Source organism: Phyllostomus discolor, chromosome 7 (assembly GCF_004126475.2).
Source record: "Phyllostomus discolor isolate MPI-MPIP mPhyDis1 chromosome 7, mPhyDis1.pri.v3, whole genome shotgun sequence".
NCBI lineage: Eukaryota > Metazoa > Chordata > Mammalia > Chiroptera > Phyllostomidae > Phyllostomus > Phyllostomus discolor.
The window spans coordinates 86,363,395-86,380,463 of NC_040909.2; the positions used below are offsets into that span (position 1 = coordinate 86,363,395).

The following is a 17,069-nucleotide window of genomic DNA, read 5'->3' on the forward strand; positions in this document are numbered from 1 at the left end:
AGTCTATAAAATTTTCTACATACACTATCATTTCATTTGCAAACAATGAAAGTTTTGCTTCCTTCTCTCCATTTTCGGTGCCTTTCATTTCTTTTTCTTGTCTGATCACTGTGGCTAGGACTTCCAATACTACATTGAATAGAAGTGGTAAAAGTGGACATACTTGTCTTATTCTTGATCTTCATGGGAAAGCTTTTAGCTTTTGCGCATTGAGTAGAATGTTGGTTGTAGGTTTCTTATTTATGGACGTTATTATTCTGAGGTATGTTCCCTTTAGTCCCATTTTGTTGTGTGTGTTTTTTTTTTATCATAAATGGGTGCTGTACCTCAAAATACTTTTTCCTCATTTGTTTATATGATCATGTGATTTTTGTCTTTCCTTTTGTTTATATGATGTATTATGTCCTTTGATTTGCAAATATTGTACCATTCCTGCATCCCTGGGATGAATCCTTTTTGATCATGTTGTGTGGTCTTTTTAATGTATTGCTGGATGCAGTTTGCCAATGTTTTGTTGAGGATTTTAGTTTAATGTTCATCAGCAATATTGATCAGTAGTTTTCTCTCTTTGTTATACCATTGTCTGGTTTTAGGATTAAGATGATGCTTGCTTATAAAAAGAGATTGGGACTCTTCTGTCTTCTTAGATTTTTTTTTTTGAATACTCTGTGAGGGATAGGGATAAGCTCTTCCTCAAATGTTTTATAAAATTCTCCTGTGAAACTGTCCAATACAGAACTTTTGTGTGCTGAGATTTTTTTGATTACTGCTTCAATTTCTCCAACTTTTATTGGTCTGTGCAGTGTTTCTGCTTCTTCTTCATTTCAGGTTGGAAGATTATATTTTTTCAGCAATTTGTCCATTTCAACCAGGTTTTCAAATTCCTTGGCATAAAGTTCATTGTAGTACCTGCTTACAATCCTTTGAATTTCTTTTCTTTTTTATCTGAAGATGGTCTTTATTTTATTTCCTTTTCTTTTATTGTTGTTCAAGTACAGTTGTTTCAATTTTCCCCCATGACTCCTCCCACCCCAGTTATCCCCACCTCCCACCGTCTATCCTACCACCCTTTAGTATTGTCCGTATGTCCTTTATACGTGTTCCTTGACAACCCTTCTCCCTTTCCCCCATCACTTCTTCCACCTCTCCTGTAATTTTTTCAGTTTGTTCTTAATTTCAATGTCTCTGGTTATATTTTGCTTGCTTGTTTGTTTTGTATTTCTTTGGTATCAGTTGTAATCTCTCCTCTTTCATTTCTGATTTTGTGTTTTTAGGTCCTCTCTTTTTTTTCTTCATGAACTCACTTAAAGTTTTGTCCATTTTGTTTATCTTTTCAAAGCACAAGCCCTGGATTTATTGATCCTTATAATTATTTGTTAAACTCCATGTCCTTTAATTCTGCTCTGTTCTTGATTATTTCCTTCCTTCTACTTGCTTTGGGCTGCATCTGTTTTTATTCCTCAGTTCTTGTAGATGGAGGGTTACACTGTTTACTTGAAATGTGTCTATCTTTTTTAGGTAGGCCTGTTTCACTATGAAGTTCCCTCTCAGGACTGCCTTTGATGTGTCCCATAAGTTTGGGATTGTTGTGAGTTCATTTGTTTCCAGAAACGTTTTGATTTCTTTTTTCATCTAATATTAACCTATTCATTGTTTAATAGCATGCTATTCAGTCTCCATGAATTTGAATGTTTTTGAGTTTTATCCTTGAGGTTGTCTTCTAGCTTCAGGCCCTTGTGGTCTGAGAAGATTTTCGATATAATTTCAATTTTTTTGAACTTGTTGAGGGTTGTTTTGTGTTCTGTCATGTGGTATATCTTTGAAAATGTTCCATGTGCATTTCGAAAGAATAGATGTTTTGCACCTTTGGAATCAATGCATTCCATTCATATATATATGATGTACATATATCATATATATATGTATACCATATATATCATATGTCACTCTTTTTCCACCCCCTTTTTTAAGTAGTCCCTTTAGTATATTTTCCTGTGCTGGTTTAGTGGAGGTGTGTTCTTTCAGCCTTCTTTTATCTGAGAAACTACTTATTTTGCCTTCCATTTTAATTGAGAGCCTTGATGGATAGAGTAATCTTGGTTGCAGGTCTTTGTTTTTCATTACTTTCATTAGGTTGAGGGCATTGTTTATCCTGAGACTGCAGCTGCTTGGAGAAGAATGGTCTCCCTGAGCTGAATGACTGCTGCTGTAAGGGGGAATGACTCAGCACCAGAATTCCAGTGTCTACTCTCTCAGTTCTCTCTCCAAAGCCTTTGTCTCCAGTCTCTCCTCAAGTGTCTCTAGGCCACTCTGTGCCCCATTTGCTAAGTATCTACTGCCTGTGGCTGTTTCCTTCTGTTGTTAATCTAGTCACCCTGTACTCAGCAGTCAGTACTGAAAAACAAAGTAATATTGGAATATTTCTTGCCATTCCCTTCTGTCTTTGTAATGTTTCCATTGAGAAGTCAGTGCTAGCCTTAAGGGGAATTCCTTTTGTGTCACTTCCTGTTTCTCCTTCTCTGCCTTTAAGATTATCTCTTTGTCTTTTAATTTGCCATTTTCATTATGATGTGTCTCGGAGCGGGCTTCTTTGGGTCCATCTTGATTGGGATCCTCTTTTCTTCCCGGATTTGCCTGACTTTTTCTCTAATCAAAATACAGGAATTTTCCATCATTGTTTTTTCAAAGATGTTTTCTATCTCTTGATCCTCTTCTCCTTTTGATATCCCTATTATATTGATATTATTACATTTCATATTGTTCTGCATTTCCTATAACCCCTCTTTGTTCTTTTTAAGTGTTATTTCCTTTTCTTGCTCTTTCTGGGAGCTTTTTCTAATTGTCCTCCAGCTTGCTGATTTGATCCTATTCTTCATCTAGCTTGCTTTTGATTCCTTCTACTATATTCTTCCTTCCTGAAATTGTATTCTTCATTTCCTCTTGGCTCTTGTTGATTGTTTCAATGTCCTTTCTCATGCTGATGTAATTTGTTGTGAGTTCCTTCTAGTTTCTGTGTAGGTTTTGGTAATTCTCAGTGACCTCATTGAGCTTCCTTATAACATTGCTTTGAATTCAGTATATGATAGTTGACTTGCCTCTATTTCATTTAGCATTCTTTCTGAAGATTCCCCCTTTCCTTTCATTTGGGTGTTCTTTGTCTTCCCATTTTTGTGAGACTCTTCTTGTTTTCCTCTGCTTGTTAAATTGATATGTTTTGACTCCCTGAGTTTGTGGCATGAACTTCTATGAGAGGAGATCTGTGAGATTCAGTTTTGCAGTCTTCCTGAACTCCTGTACTTGATGCTCTTTGGGTGCTCTTTATGCCCTTTATATTGGCTCAATGGATGTAGTTGGGTTTTGAATGTTCTCCAGTGGACCCTTCCCTCCCACTGGTTGACTAAGGGTCACTCCACCCACCATATTTTGTATGCTGTTGTGCAGGTGATGACAGAACAAAACCACAAAGTCCAGGGAACAAACCCACATTGAAAAAAATATCCCTTTGGCAATCCCATTATCAGCAGGAAATGAACCATTATCATTAAGGGCATAAAGAGATTAAGATTATTATAAGAAAGAGAAATAAACTATATTATAAAATCTAATAACTTAATATTAACAAACTTGATGCCCAAGGAATGAATGTTAAAAATCTATGCGGGAAAGAAAATATCATTAATCATGGAGAAGACCACAGTGGATTTCATCTCAGTAGTCTCTAGAATTAACCATTGTTTTTCCTTTCTGGATCCATCTCTGGTGATGTCAGATGTTAACCCTGTCTGACCTTAGGCAGTTGACTCTGAGATTACCAGGGATCTAGTGTATGTGGCTATCTCTTTCAGTTTTTAATCTAGTCACTCTCCACTCAGCAGTGAGTCTTAGGCCCTATAGGTCAGGGCAGAATCCCTCCTGGGGTTGAGGGTATTGTTTATCCCGAGGCTGCTGCTGCTTGGAGGGGAATGGTCTCCCTGAGCTGAATGACTGCTGCTGTAAGGGGGAATGACTCAGCACCAGAATCCCAGTGTCTACTCTCTTAGTTCTCTCTCCAAAGCCTTTGTCTCCAGTCTCTCCTCAAGTGTCTCTAGGCCACTCTGTGCCCCATTTGCTAAGTATCTACTGCCTGTGGCTGTTTCCTTCTGTTGTTAATCTAGTCACTCTGTACTCAGCAGTCAGGCTTAAGCACCGCAGAGCTGGAACAGAGTCTCTCCTTTGGGCAGGGCTGTTGTTTCCTCTCAGGCTGTTGATGCTCAGGGAAGTGGTCACCTGGAGCATTATGACTATTGCAGTATGGGTGATGATTCAGCACTGGGATTCCGGTGGGTATCTCTCAACTCTCTACCCAAAGCTTCCATCCCCAATCTCTCCTCAGGTGTCTCTTGACCATTCTGCCCCTGCCTTTGCCAAAGCCCCAGGTATGTATGTGTCTGCAAATGAAAATTTGTGCTTTGGCCTTTTAAAAGGCTTTTGCATCTCTAGCTGTCCATCTCTGGCAGAGAATAACCCTGCTGCTTCTTGCCACTGGCTGTTATCTGTGTACTTTTGGGGCTCTGGTGCTTTAGGCTGGGAGTTCCAACTCCCACACTGCTCAGGGGGATCCAACCAGTTGCTTAATTATCCCTCCAGCCCTGCTGACTGTGGGCACCTAGCCAGCCTTTTCAAGTCTCCACCACACTCCTTACCAAACAGTTAGTGCTGGAGATAATTCTTCTGTCTGTCCAAGGTTATTAGATTTCTCTTTCACTATTGTTTGTTTGTTTGTTTGGGGTGATTTCTCCACAATTTATATGTAATTCTAGATTTTCCCTGGGACGAGGTTAGTGTGGCTTCCATTTACTCCTCCACCATCTTGCATCTCCCCAAAATTATATAAACTCAAGCTGCATTTTCCTTATTGTATAAATGGGGACAACATTGTTTATGTCACATGACTAATGTTAAGTAGATATGTGTGTATAATGGTTAGCAGAGTAGCCCACATAAAAGGACTCAAATTTGTGTTAGAAATTAATGTGTGATGTTATTGTGAATAAAAAAAAATCTGGAATGGAGTCACTACTGTCAAAGGGCCCAACATGGAGTGAGGAGGCCATTAGCGAAGTCAGATTTCTACTTTTGAGCTTTTTGTGTATGTGCTTTGTGCATGTTCACACTTGGCTTTTACTTCCATGTTTTCAGCTAAGGTCTGCCCCAGAATATTGTCTACTGGTCCTGGCTAAACCATTTTAGACTAGTCAGATTGTCATGTTAAATAGTCAATAAGAAATGTTTGAAAACAATTTTTGGTTTTGGACTGCATATGCTCTGGCTTCTTGTCTTCTCTGGAGCACATTTCAGGTTTCCTCTTGAATCTGTGACTCCCGGATTGGAATCCCTAGACACCCTCAAGAAACTTTGTGTTATGTTGAAACCTCAGTTCTTTCTTATTTGACACCTTTGTTTTATTCTGTATAATGTTTATATTTAACTTTATTTTAAAATCTTTTCATGTATAAGTAAAGGTGATGAATCTATGATAATTTGGGTTTTTTATCATCTCCTACACTATTTTTCCCTAAGGATGGACATTATTTGTTAGATTCATTGTCTAGGTTTTCAGTGACCTCTTAATATAAGTGGTTGCAACTGGAAAAATGAATGGGAAATAGTCATATATTCTTACATCTCTTGAGGACTTATGTGTGTAACTTATATGGTAGCACAAGAATAAAGTATAATGGTTGCTTTCAAAATGTTCATAGTTTGTCAGTTGGAAACAAAAATTTTATAGAAGCACTTATAGCTAAAAAAATCACTGAGAAACAAGTGTTTGGGTGTGAAGATAAGGATGTTAACCATTGAGTTAAAGTATTTCCCTAAATTACATAGACTTAATTTATTATTTTTTAATCACTTAGGACAATTATAATACCTATACTAAAATTCTGTATGTAAACAATATTTTATGTAATGCTAATTTTTAGATTTAACAGAGTAACATATTTAACTGCTCTACTGATGATGAAAGAAGAGAACTAGGGCATTGGAAAAGAATATATTATTAAAATGCCAAATTATCTCAGAACAGTGAATTTTCACCCTTGACAATAAAGTAAAAATTCATGTCAGTAATTTGTGTGTAATATACAATATGGTAAAATATTGTTTCCTTGTTCAGAAAACCCTCTGAAGAGACAGAAGAAACTCAGCCCCAACAATCTGATGATGACTCTCACAACATAGCTGTCTATGTTAAAAAAGCACGTGGTGGTCGTACTCTCTATGGATCAAAAAAAACTGAAGAAAAGTTAGAAGAATTCCTAGCTATCTTAAAGAAATTGTAAGTATTTTTAATTTATTACTTTTTTGTAGTTAAGTTCTTTTGGATAGCTTTTTAATTTTCTAAAGTTAGTTGTTTGTAGCTGAATGTACAGTAATTATAATCTAGCCACTGAATTAGAACAGCAGAGTAAATAAAAAGGAAACTCACATTACTGCTTTGAAGTGGATCATGTAGATAAGCTGGTAAGTAAAAGAGCAATGCATGTGGTAATCTACAATTCACCTTTGGTCTTCTACAGAACATGCTTTTTGTTTTCCTGTTTCCTTCATGCACTAGTGTGCTCATTTTCTGTTGCTGTGTAACAAATTATGTTTAAAACAACATGTTTATTACATCTCAAAGCAGAGTTTGGCCAGGTCCTCTGTTCATGTCTATAGGCCTCACTCAGATGTGTGTTGGCTGCATTCCTTTCTGGAGAATGAGGTTCTTTTCCAAGCTTACCTGTGTTTTTGGAAGAATTCAGTTCTATGTGGTTGTAGGTATGAGGTCCATACTTTCTTTCTGGCTCTCAGTGGGAGGCTTCTAGAGATCCCACAGATCCTTGCTGCATGGTGCTTTGTCAGACCTTATGTAATGTGGAAGCTTATATCTTCAAAAGCAGCCAGGGAGAGTATGTCTCTGGTTCTATTAAGATGAAATTTCACATAACCTAATCAAGGGCCTGCAGATAACTAACCTTGGCCAGTTTCTGTTGATTAGAAAGAAATCATTGGTTTTTCCCACATCCCAAAAATCAGGGAGAGGGGTTTAGGGGTCATCTTAAGGTGTGTTATTCATACTTGTTAATATTTCAAATCTTTTTGTGACTATGTTAATTACATTTGAAATGGGCTGTGTGCTTTATATATACACACACAGAAGTAATTCTACTAAAACTTGTCAGATCTGTAGCTTTTGTTTATCTTTGACTAACTGAATGATGACCAGATTGATGGGCTACTTCAGTGCTATGACAACACATTTTTAAAAGGAACTACCTTGTACTCTCTAAAAATCTTGTCTTCTCTTTCTCTTTTTCATTTTTTTCATATTCAGATAGAAGGAACTTATATTCCCAAAAGAAGACAATGATTTTCTATGTTCCTGTTACTCCAGCCACTTCTCCCCTACCCCCTGACACTGGTGCTATAGAATGAGGTTTCTGTATGCCTCTCCGTCACTCATCTCGTTGTGCCCTCATGAGAGCACAGAAATACATCACTGCATCCTCCAGCTGGGAGTCTGAGATACTGAGCCTGAAGTGTTTGCTTACTCTCTGGAAGTTCACAGAGACGCGATTATTCATTACATTTTGTTTCTTATATGTTTCTTGGTGGATAATGAGAATCACCTCCCCACAGGGAGGCTGCTTGTAACACAGCAAACAATAATCACTGTCACTATTTTCATATGTGCAGGCTAGCTAGGGTCACAGTCTCTGTCTCCTGCATAGACCTTTCTGGTTGAGGCTGAGTGATCATCTGGGGCCACTCTGGATCCTGAACTTGTTTTTATTGTTGTTCAAGAACAATTGTCTCCATTTTCTTACCATCACTTTCCTCCCACCCTCAATCCTACTCACCTTTGTCTTTGTCCATGGGTCCTTTGTACACATTGATGACTCTTCCCTTTCTTTTCCCCATTAACCTCCTCCCCTCACTCCGGTTACTGTATTGTTACTCAAGCTTTTTTTCATTCCATTTGCATGGAATATTTTTTTTCCATCTCTTCATTTTCAGCCTGTGTGAATCATTTTTTTCTTAGGTGGGTCTCTTATAGACAGCATATATATGGGTCTTGTTTTTTTATTATTTTATTTTAATCAATGTTCAAGTACAGTTTTCCCCCTTTTACTCCCATTCCAACTCCCCCTTCCAAACCTCCCCACTTCCCTCCCATCACCACCTTCTCCCTATTTTTTGTCCACATGTCCTTTAAATTTGTTCCCCTGAACCCTTCCCAATATCCCCTGAAATTCCCTCTTCTATCCCCTGTGGCCACTGTCAGCCTGTCCTCTATTTCAGTGTCTTTGGTTATATTTTGCTTGTTTCTTTGTTTTGTTGTTTAGGTTCCTGTTAAATGTGAGATCATATGGTATTTGTCTTTCATTACCTGGCTTGTTTCACTTAGCATAAGGTTTTCCAGCTCCATCCAAGCTTTTGCAAAGGGTAAGAGCCCCTTCTTTCTTTCTGCTGCATAGAATTCCATTGTGTAAATGTACCATAGTTTTTTTGATCCATTCATTTACTGATAGGCATCTTGATTGCTTCCAGCATCTAGCTATTGTAAATTGTGCTGCTATGAACATTGGGATGCATAGGTTCTTTTGGATTGGTGTTTTAGTATTCTTAGGATATAGTCCCAGCAGTGGAATTGCTGGGTCAAAAGGCAGATCCATTTTTAGTTTTCTGAGGAAGTTTCATGCTGCTTTCCATAGTGGTTGTACCAGTCTGCAGTCCCACCAACAGTGCACTAGGGACCCCTTTTCTTCACAACCTCTCCAACACTTGTTTGTTGCTTTGTTTATGATGGCCATTCTGACTGGTGTGAAGTGGTATCTCATTGTGGTTTTAATTTTCATCTCTCTGATAGCTAGCGATATTGAACATTGTTTCATGTGTCTTTGGATTTTCTGTATGTCCTCCTTGGAGAAGTGTCTGTTCAAGTCTTTTGCCCATTTTTTAATTGGATTTCTTGTCTTCTTAGAGTGCAGTTGTGTAAAGCCTTTATATATTTTGGAGATGAAACCCTTGTCTGAGGTATCATTGGCAAATATGTTTTCCCATACTGTTGGTTCTCTTTTAATTTTGATACTGTTTTCTTTAGCTGTGCAGAAGCTTTTAATTTTGATGAGGTCCCATCTGTTTATTCTTTCCTTTATGTCCCTTGCTCTAGGGGACATGTCAGTAAAAAAGTTTCTGCATGAAATATCTGAGATTTTCCTACCTACATTCTCCTCTAGGACTTAATAATGTCACGTTTTATATTTAAGTCTTTTATCCACCTTGAATTTATTTTTGTATATGGTGTAAGTTGATGCTCAAGTTTCATTTTTTTGCATGTAGCTGTCCAGTTCTACCAACAGCATTTCTTGAAGGGGCCATTTTTACTCCATTTTATGTGGCTGCCCCCTTTGTCAAATATTAATTGACCATAGCGACTTCGGTTTATTTCTGGGCTCTCTGTTCTGTTCCATTGGTCTATGTGCCTGTCTTTATGGGAGTACCAGGCTGCTTTGATTACAGTGACCTTGTAGTATAGTTTAGTGTCAGGTATTGTGATCCCTCCTACTTTACACTTCTTCTCAAAATTGCAGCAGCTATTCGGGGTCATTTGTAATTCGATATAAATTTTTGAAGTGTGTGTTCTATGTCTGTGAAATAAGCCATTGGTACTTTAATATGTATTGCATTGAATGTGTAAATTGCTTTGGGTAGTATGGACATTTTGGTGATATTAATTCTTCCAATCCATGAACACAGTATATGTTTCCATTTGTTTGTGTCTTCCTTGATTTCTCTCCTGAGTGTTATGCAGTTTTCTGAATACAGGTCTTTTACCTCTTTGGTTAGGTTTATTCCTAGATATTTTATTTTTCTTTTTGCTATTTCAAATGGGATTTTTTTCCTTGATTTCTGCTTCTGCTGTTTCATTGTTGGTGTACAGGAATGCCTTTGATTTCTGGATATTGACTTTGTATCCCACTGTTTTGCCAAATTCATTTATTAGGTCAAGCAGTTTTTTGGTGGAGTCTATAGGATTTTCTATGTACACTATCATGTCATCTGCAAACAGTGACAGTTTTGTTTCCTCCTTTCCAATTTGGATGCCTTTTATTTCTTTTTCTTATCTGATCGCTGTGGCGAAAACTTCCAGTAGTATATTGAATAGAAGTGGTGAAAGAGGACAGCCTTGTCTTGTTCCTGATCTTGGTGGAAAAGATTTTAATTTTTGCCCATTGAGTATGATGTTGGCTGTAGGTCTGTCATATATGGCCTTTATTATGTTGAGGAATGCTCCCTCTTTTCCCACTTTGCCGAGTGTTTTTATCATGAATGGGTGCTGTACCTTATCAAATGGTTTTTCTGCATCTATTGATGTGATCATGTGGTTTTTGTCTTTGCTTTTGTTTATGTGATGTATTACATTTACTGATTTGCGAATATTGTACCATCCTTGCATCCCTGGAATGAATCCCACTTGGTCATGGTGTATGATCTCTTTAATGTATTGTTGGATGCGGTTTGCCATTATTTTGTTGAGGATTTTCACATCTTTGATCATCAGTGATATTGGCCTGAAGTTTTCTTTCTTTGTTGTGTCCTTATCTGGTTTTGGAATTAGGATGATGTTGGCCTCATAAAAAGAGTTCAGGAATTTCTCAACTTTTTGGATTTTTTGGAATAGTCTGTGAAGGATAGGGGTTATCTCTTCCTTAAATGCTATGTAGAATTCTCCTGTGAAACCTCTGGTCCAGGGCTTTTGTGTGTTGGGAGATTTTTTTATTACTGCTTCAATTTCTTTTGTTGTTATAGGTCTGTTCAGGCTTTCTGCTTCTTTTTCAATGAGTTTTGGAAGATTATATTTTTCTAGAAATTTGTCCATTTCATCTAGGTTTTCAAATTTCTTGACATACAGTTCTTTGTAGTAATTTCTTACAATCCTTTGTATTTCTGTGGTATCTGTTGTAATCCCTCCTCCCTCATTACTGATTGTGTTTATTTGGGTCTTCTCTCTTTTTTTCTTGATGAGTCTGCTGAAAGGTTTGTTGATTTTGTTTATCTTTTCAAAGAACCAGCTCTTGGATTCATTGATCCTTAGAATTGTGCTTTTAATCTCTATGTCATTTAATTCTGCTCTGATCTTGGTTATTTCCTTCCTTCTGCTTGCTCTGGGCTGTCTTTGTTGTTGTTTCTCGAGTTCTTGTAGACGTAGGGTTAGGTTGTTTGTTTGGAATGTTTCTAACTTTTTTTAGGTGGGCCTGTATCACTATGAATTTCTCTCTCAGGACTGCCTTGGCTGTGTCTCATAAGTTTTGGGTTGTTGTGAGTTCATTTTCATTTGTTTCCAGAAACCTTTTGATTTCTTCCCTAATATCATTCTTGAGACATTGATTGTTTAATAGCATGTTATTTAATCTCCATGATTTTGAAAGTTTTGGGTTGTTTTCCTTTGGGTTGGTTTCTAGCTTCAGTCTCTTGTTGTCAGAGAAAATTCTTGGTATGATTTAAATTTTCTTGAAATTCTTGAGGCTTGTTTTGTGCCCTATCATGTGGTCAGTGTTTGAAAATGTTCTGTGTACATTTGAAAAGAATATATATTTAGCTTCTTCTGGATGGTGGGCTCTGTATATATCAGTAAAGTCCATTTCATCTAGGGTATTGTTCAATGCTACAATATCTTTGTTGATATTTTGTTTGGTAGATCTGTCCATTTTTGATAGTGGAGTGTTAAAATCCCCTAGTATAATTGTGTTGCTGTTCATATCTTTCTTGAAGTCCTCTAAGGTTTTCCTTATGTATTTGGGTGCTCCTATGTTGGGTACATATATATTTACAATATTTATGTCTTCTTGGTGGATTCTTCCCTTGAGTATTATGAAGTGACCTTCTGGGTCTCTCTTTATGGACCTTTTTTGGAAGTCTATTTTCTCTGATATGAGTATCACTACCCCGGCTTTTTTTTTACCTGTCCATTTGCTTGGATGATTTGTTTCCAGCCCTTCACTTTCATCCTCTGCATTTCTTTTGTCCTGAGGTGGATCTCTTGTAGGCAGCATATATGTGGATCATTTTTTCTTATCTATTCAGCTATTCATGTCTTTTGATTGGAGCATTTAATCCATTTACATTTAAGGTTATTATTGATAGGCACTTATTCATTGTCTTTTATGTACGTGTGTACGTGTGTTCCTCTCTCTCTCTCTTTTCCTTCCCTTCCTTAAAGCAGTCCCTTTAGAAGGGTCTTGTTTTCTTAAGCATTCAATTATCTTATGTTTTTTATTGGAACATTTAATTTATTTACATTTAAAATTATTATTGATAAGTATTTATTTATTGTGATTTGTATTTATTTTTTATTTTTAAAAAAATTTTATTTATTTTTAGAGAGGGAAGGGAGGGAGACAGAGAGAGAGAGAGAAACTTCAATGTGTGGTTACTGGGGGTCATGGCCTGCAACCCAGACATGTACCCTGACTGGGAATCGAACCTGTGACACTGGTTTGTAGTCCGTGCTCAATCCACTGAGCTATGCCAGCCAGGGCTGTGATTTTTATTTTTTATGCCTATGATCTTTCCTCTCTTCATTTCTTCTTCTTACAGCAGCCCATTCAACATTTCTTGTAATGGTGATTTTGGGGCAGTGAACTCCTTTAGCCTCTTCTTCTATCTGATAAGCTTTTTATTTTACCTTTAATTCTAAATGATAGCTTTGCTGGATAGAGTAATTTTAGATTCAGATCCTTGTTTTTTACTTTGAATACTTCATGCCACTCACTTTTGGTGAAAAGTCAGGTGGTGGGAACTCCCTTGTAGGTAACCATGTTCCTCTCTCTTGCTGCCTTTAAGATCCACTTTCTGTCTTTAATCTTTGCCATTTTACTTAATATATAACTTGGTGTGGGTCTGTTTGGGTTTTTATTGATTGTGATTCTCTGTGCTCCTGAACTTATGTGACTTTTTCCTTCACAAAGTTATGGAAGTTTTCTGTCATTATTTCTTTAAACAGGTTCTCTATCCCTTGTTCTCTTTCCCTTCTGATATATCCATGATGCGGTGGTAGTCATGTTTCATTTTGTAACAAAGATACCTTAAACCGTCCTCCTGCTTTTTAATTCTTTTTTTCCTTTTGCTGCTCTGATTGATCTTTTCTATCTTATTTTCTAATTCACTGATTCAATCATTTGCTTCAGCCAACTTGATTATTCTTTCCAGTGTATTCTTTATTTCAGATATGTTATTCCTCATTTCTTCCCAGTTATTTTTTATGCTTTCTACATACTTATAATGCTGTTGAGCATCCTTATAACCACTTCTCTGAACTCAATGTCTGATAAACTGCCTGTCTGCATTTCATTTAGCTCTTTTTCTGGAGAGTTTTTCTCTTCTTTCCTTTTGGGACTGTTTCTTTGTTTCCCCTTTTTAGGGGTCTCTTTGTATTTGTTTCTAGGCATTAAATAGATCTGCTATGACTCCAAGAATTGATGAGGTTGCCTTTAATAATAGGTGTCTTGTGGGAAGCAGTGGTACAATCTCCTCAATCACTTGAGCTGGATGCTATAGGAATGACTTTTGTATGTGATATGTGGACCCTCCTATTGGTTCTTGATTACTGTTGTCCCATTAATGGGTGAGCTCAACCCTCAAGATGGTTGACTGTGAGGATCAACTCTCACCATGTTGCACAAATTTTTATACAGGTGCTTAAGGAGAGATGGTGAAATAAGGTATGTGAACTGCCTGGAATGGAGGAGACTTTTGTAATGCATTTGTGGCACAGGGTGAAAGGTGGAAAGGAAACATTGATTACTTTTTAACTTCTACAGCAGCTATAAGTAAACAGTGCTAGACAGGAGGAAGGATAAATTTGTCTGGAAAGTTAAAATCATTGGAAAGGGCACAGTAGGAAGGTACCACCAAAGAGGAAGTGTTGAACTAACTACAGGTCATTGTGTAACTGGAATGTGTATGCAGAAAAAAACAGTGGGGGGAGAGGAGAGGAGAGAGAAAGAATAAAAGAGAGCTGAGAGACTCCTGTTAAGTTGTATATTTGAAGGCATATGAGATTGAATGTAAGCTTATCATGTGTATAAGTTAGGATTTAAATTGTGAGAAACAGAAATTGACTGATTAATTTAAAAATGGTGGAGAGAAATGGGTAGTCTATGGAAAAGTACTGGCTGGCTTCCAAGTGAAAGAATTATTGATTCTGGAGAACATATGAACTGGAGCAACTCTGGAGGGCTTGCCAAGACCCAGCATTGGAATATGTCCATTACAACTCTTTTGACTGGGAGTTATTGGGCTCGCATTTTAGTTCTAGGGACAGGAAATCAAATTGTTGTAGTGTGCGTTTGTGCCCAATCCTTGAATGAATGCTGAGGGGGTGGTAGACTTTGATTTACAGTTTTTCCCATTGTACCTACAGTTGTTAAAGGGATGGCATTTCAAAAGAAAAAGTATTTCAGAAGGAGTGGTAAATGAATAATGAATAAACATTAAAAGCTATGAACTGAAACAAAACTTGGATTTTTAATTTCTAAATAATTTTGATTAATTTATTTTTCATGTCTTAATTTATGATTCAACATATACTTTGAATGTTTATATTTGTATATTTATGGCAATATTCTTGGTATTGGGACTACGGTGGTGAGCTCACAGTATTTACGCCTTCATGGGGAGATTACATTCCCATATGAAAGAGAGGGGAAGGGAGAAAGAGAAAGAGAGAATATGAACACATACATATTATGTCAGCTAGTGATCAGTGCTAGGAAGAAAAACTAATGAATAGTAGGGATAGAGCATGATGGCAATGATAAGAGAAGTCCTCTCTATAAGGATACTTTAATTAGATGAGAGAGCCAGCCAACTGGATATCTTTGAAGAGTGAATTCCAAGCAGAGATCACACAAGTGCAAGAGCCCAGGGACGATAACATACTTTGCAAATAAAAAATAAAAAATAGCATGGAGGCCTGTGCTATGTAAATGCTGCAGTAAGGGGAAGAGTGGTGCAAGCAATACTTCAGATGTGGGAAGGGGCCACAATTTTGAGTGATTATGTAGGGTCTTATACACTGTGTCAGTTCTTTAATGTTAGTGTGACTCGCAATATGGGAAGGTCATGTGTGGAGGATTGACTGTGGGTGCTAGGAGATTTGGCGTGACCTGTTGGAAGCTGTGTGGAATTGGTCTAGTTGAGAGATGATTGTGTCCTGAGTTCTGTCTCAAGGGAGTTCATTTTGACTTTTAGAATTTGACTTTCTTTTTTTTAAGACATAAGTAGAAACATCTACACAATTGAATACTATGCAGCAAAAGGAAACAAGGAGCTCCTATCCTTAGTGGCAGCATGGATGGAAATGGAGAGCATTATGCTAAGTTAAGTAAGTCAGGAGGTGAAACACAAATACCATATGATCCCACCTATAAGTGGAACATAATCAACATGACAAACAAGCAAACAAAATAGAACCAGAGACATTGAAATAAAGAGCAAACTGGCAGTAACAGAAAGGAGGAAGTAGAGAGGTAATGGGGAAAATAGGAGAAGGTCCATCAAGGAACATGTTAAAAGACACATGGACCAAGCCAAAGGGGATAGGTTTGAGGGTGGGAGGTGGTGATGAGTGGGACAAGGGACTGTAGTAGGGTGAAAATGGAGACAACTGTACTTGAACAACAATCAGACATAAGTAGGTTTCAACTGACTGTCCTGGAAACATCAGAGTCTTTGCTGATCTTGACCACAAACAAGGTGAATGCTGGGCCAATCCCAAACATTTGCATTTGATTGTGTGGCCTATAACACCACCAGCTTTTAAAATGAAATTATGAATTACTTTGGTAAAAATAATCGTTTTTTTATGAATGACTGATTTGTGAAAAAAGTGACATGCTTGTGTATTTGTGGGGATTATGGAAAGGGTAGGAAAAGAGATAAACTTATAAATGAGCTGTGAAAAACAGTTTAAAATCCTCTGAAAAAACTTGGTCCAATTGTTTTTTCTTCTACTTTCTCCAATTAAAAATGTTTCCTCTCAGAGAATGCAATGTCTAAAGATCATTATGTTGTGGAGGAACAGTGAGGCAAAGCCACTGCTGAGCAATGATTCATGAATTGTTCCCTGGGGAGACATTAGGATTTTTGCTTTTCAGATTCAGGCTGTTTAAAATCCAAATACAATATGGTTCTCACACTACTGTCTTCCAGTGAAATGGCATATAGGATGAGGAATTGCAGTCTCAAACTATATATAAGGGTTATATGCAGATGAGAGAGAATACTTTGTGCTGCTATGAATTTTGTTAAAAATACAGTTTGGAGGAAATGGACAGAAATTAGAGGAGTTTTCTCCTAGAAAATAGATGTTTTATTTGAAGCTAAAAGGGAACACAGGTTAATAAAGAATGGTATAAATACTAAAAGTGATTTAGATTTCTGACATAAACAGTAATCATTTAGAACATAAGAGAGGGAACTAGTGGAAGAGAGTTATTCGTGTTAAGGGAATAAGTTAATGATGGACAGAGATTAGAAGCCCATTGGCACTAGGCTGTTATTACTGACAAGGAAGGTGCTGATCTTGGGATCTCCTGGGCAGTGCAAGGCTCAATTACATCTGAGTTGCACATATCAGAAAATACCTGGACTTTGGAGTCAGAAAGCACTGGGCTTGGAACTGTACTTCACCCATTACTAGTTGCATGATCTTGGCCAAATTTCTACCTCTAGATACTTAGTTCACTAATCAATAAAATGGGCACATTTATTAACCTCATAGGATCATTGTTGTGAAGTTCAAATGCAGTTAGAAATTTAAAAGCCCACGCATATTCCATTATAGTCCCTTTGTACATGTAAGTCTTCCCTTTCCTAAAGAATCTTACACTGGAGTAGGTTTTTGTAAAAGTGGCTTTGCTGTGTACTTACTACAGGTGAAATATAAGGGGATTCCTAGTATCTCACAACAACAAAGCATCCATTTTTATTCCTTCAAGAAATAATATGCAAATTTCTTTTGTAGTGTATGAATAATAATA

The 17,069-nt window shown here is 37.2% G+C and overlaps 1 protein-coding gene across 1 annotated transcript in view; it reads left to right on the forward strand.

Annotated features, from left to right (window-relative positions):
• The window catches only part of CNBD1 (cyclic nucleotide binding domain containing 1), a 288,454-nt gene that overhangs the window by 67,912 nt on the left and 203,473 nt on the right, over positions 1-17,069 (forward strand). The window contains 1 exon segment of the mRNA XM_036031672.1: positions 6,158-6,319. Within this exon segment, the coding sequence (XP_035887565.1) occupies positions 6,158-6,319 (162 nt within the window).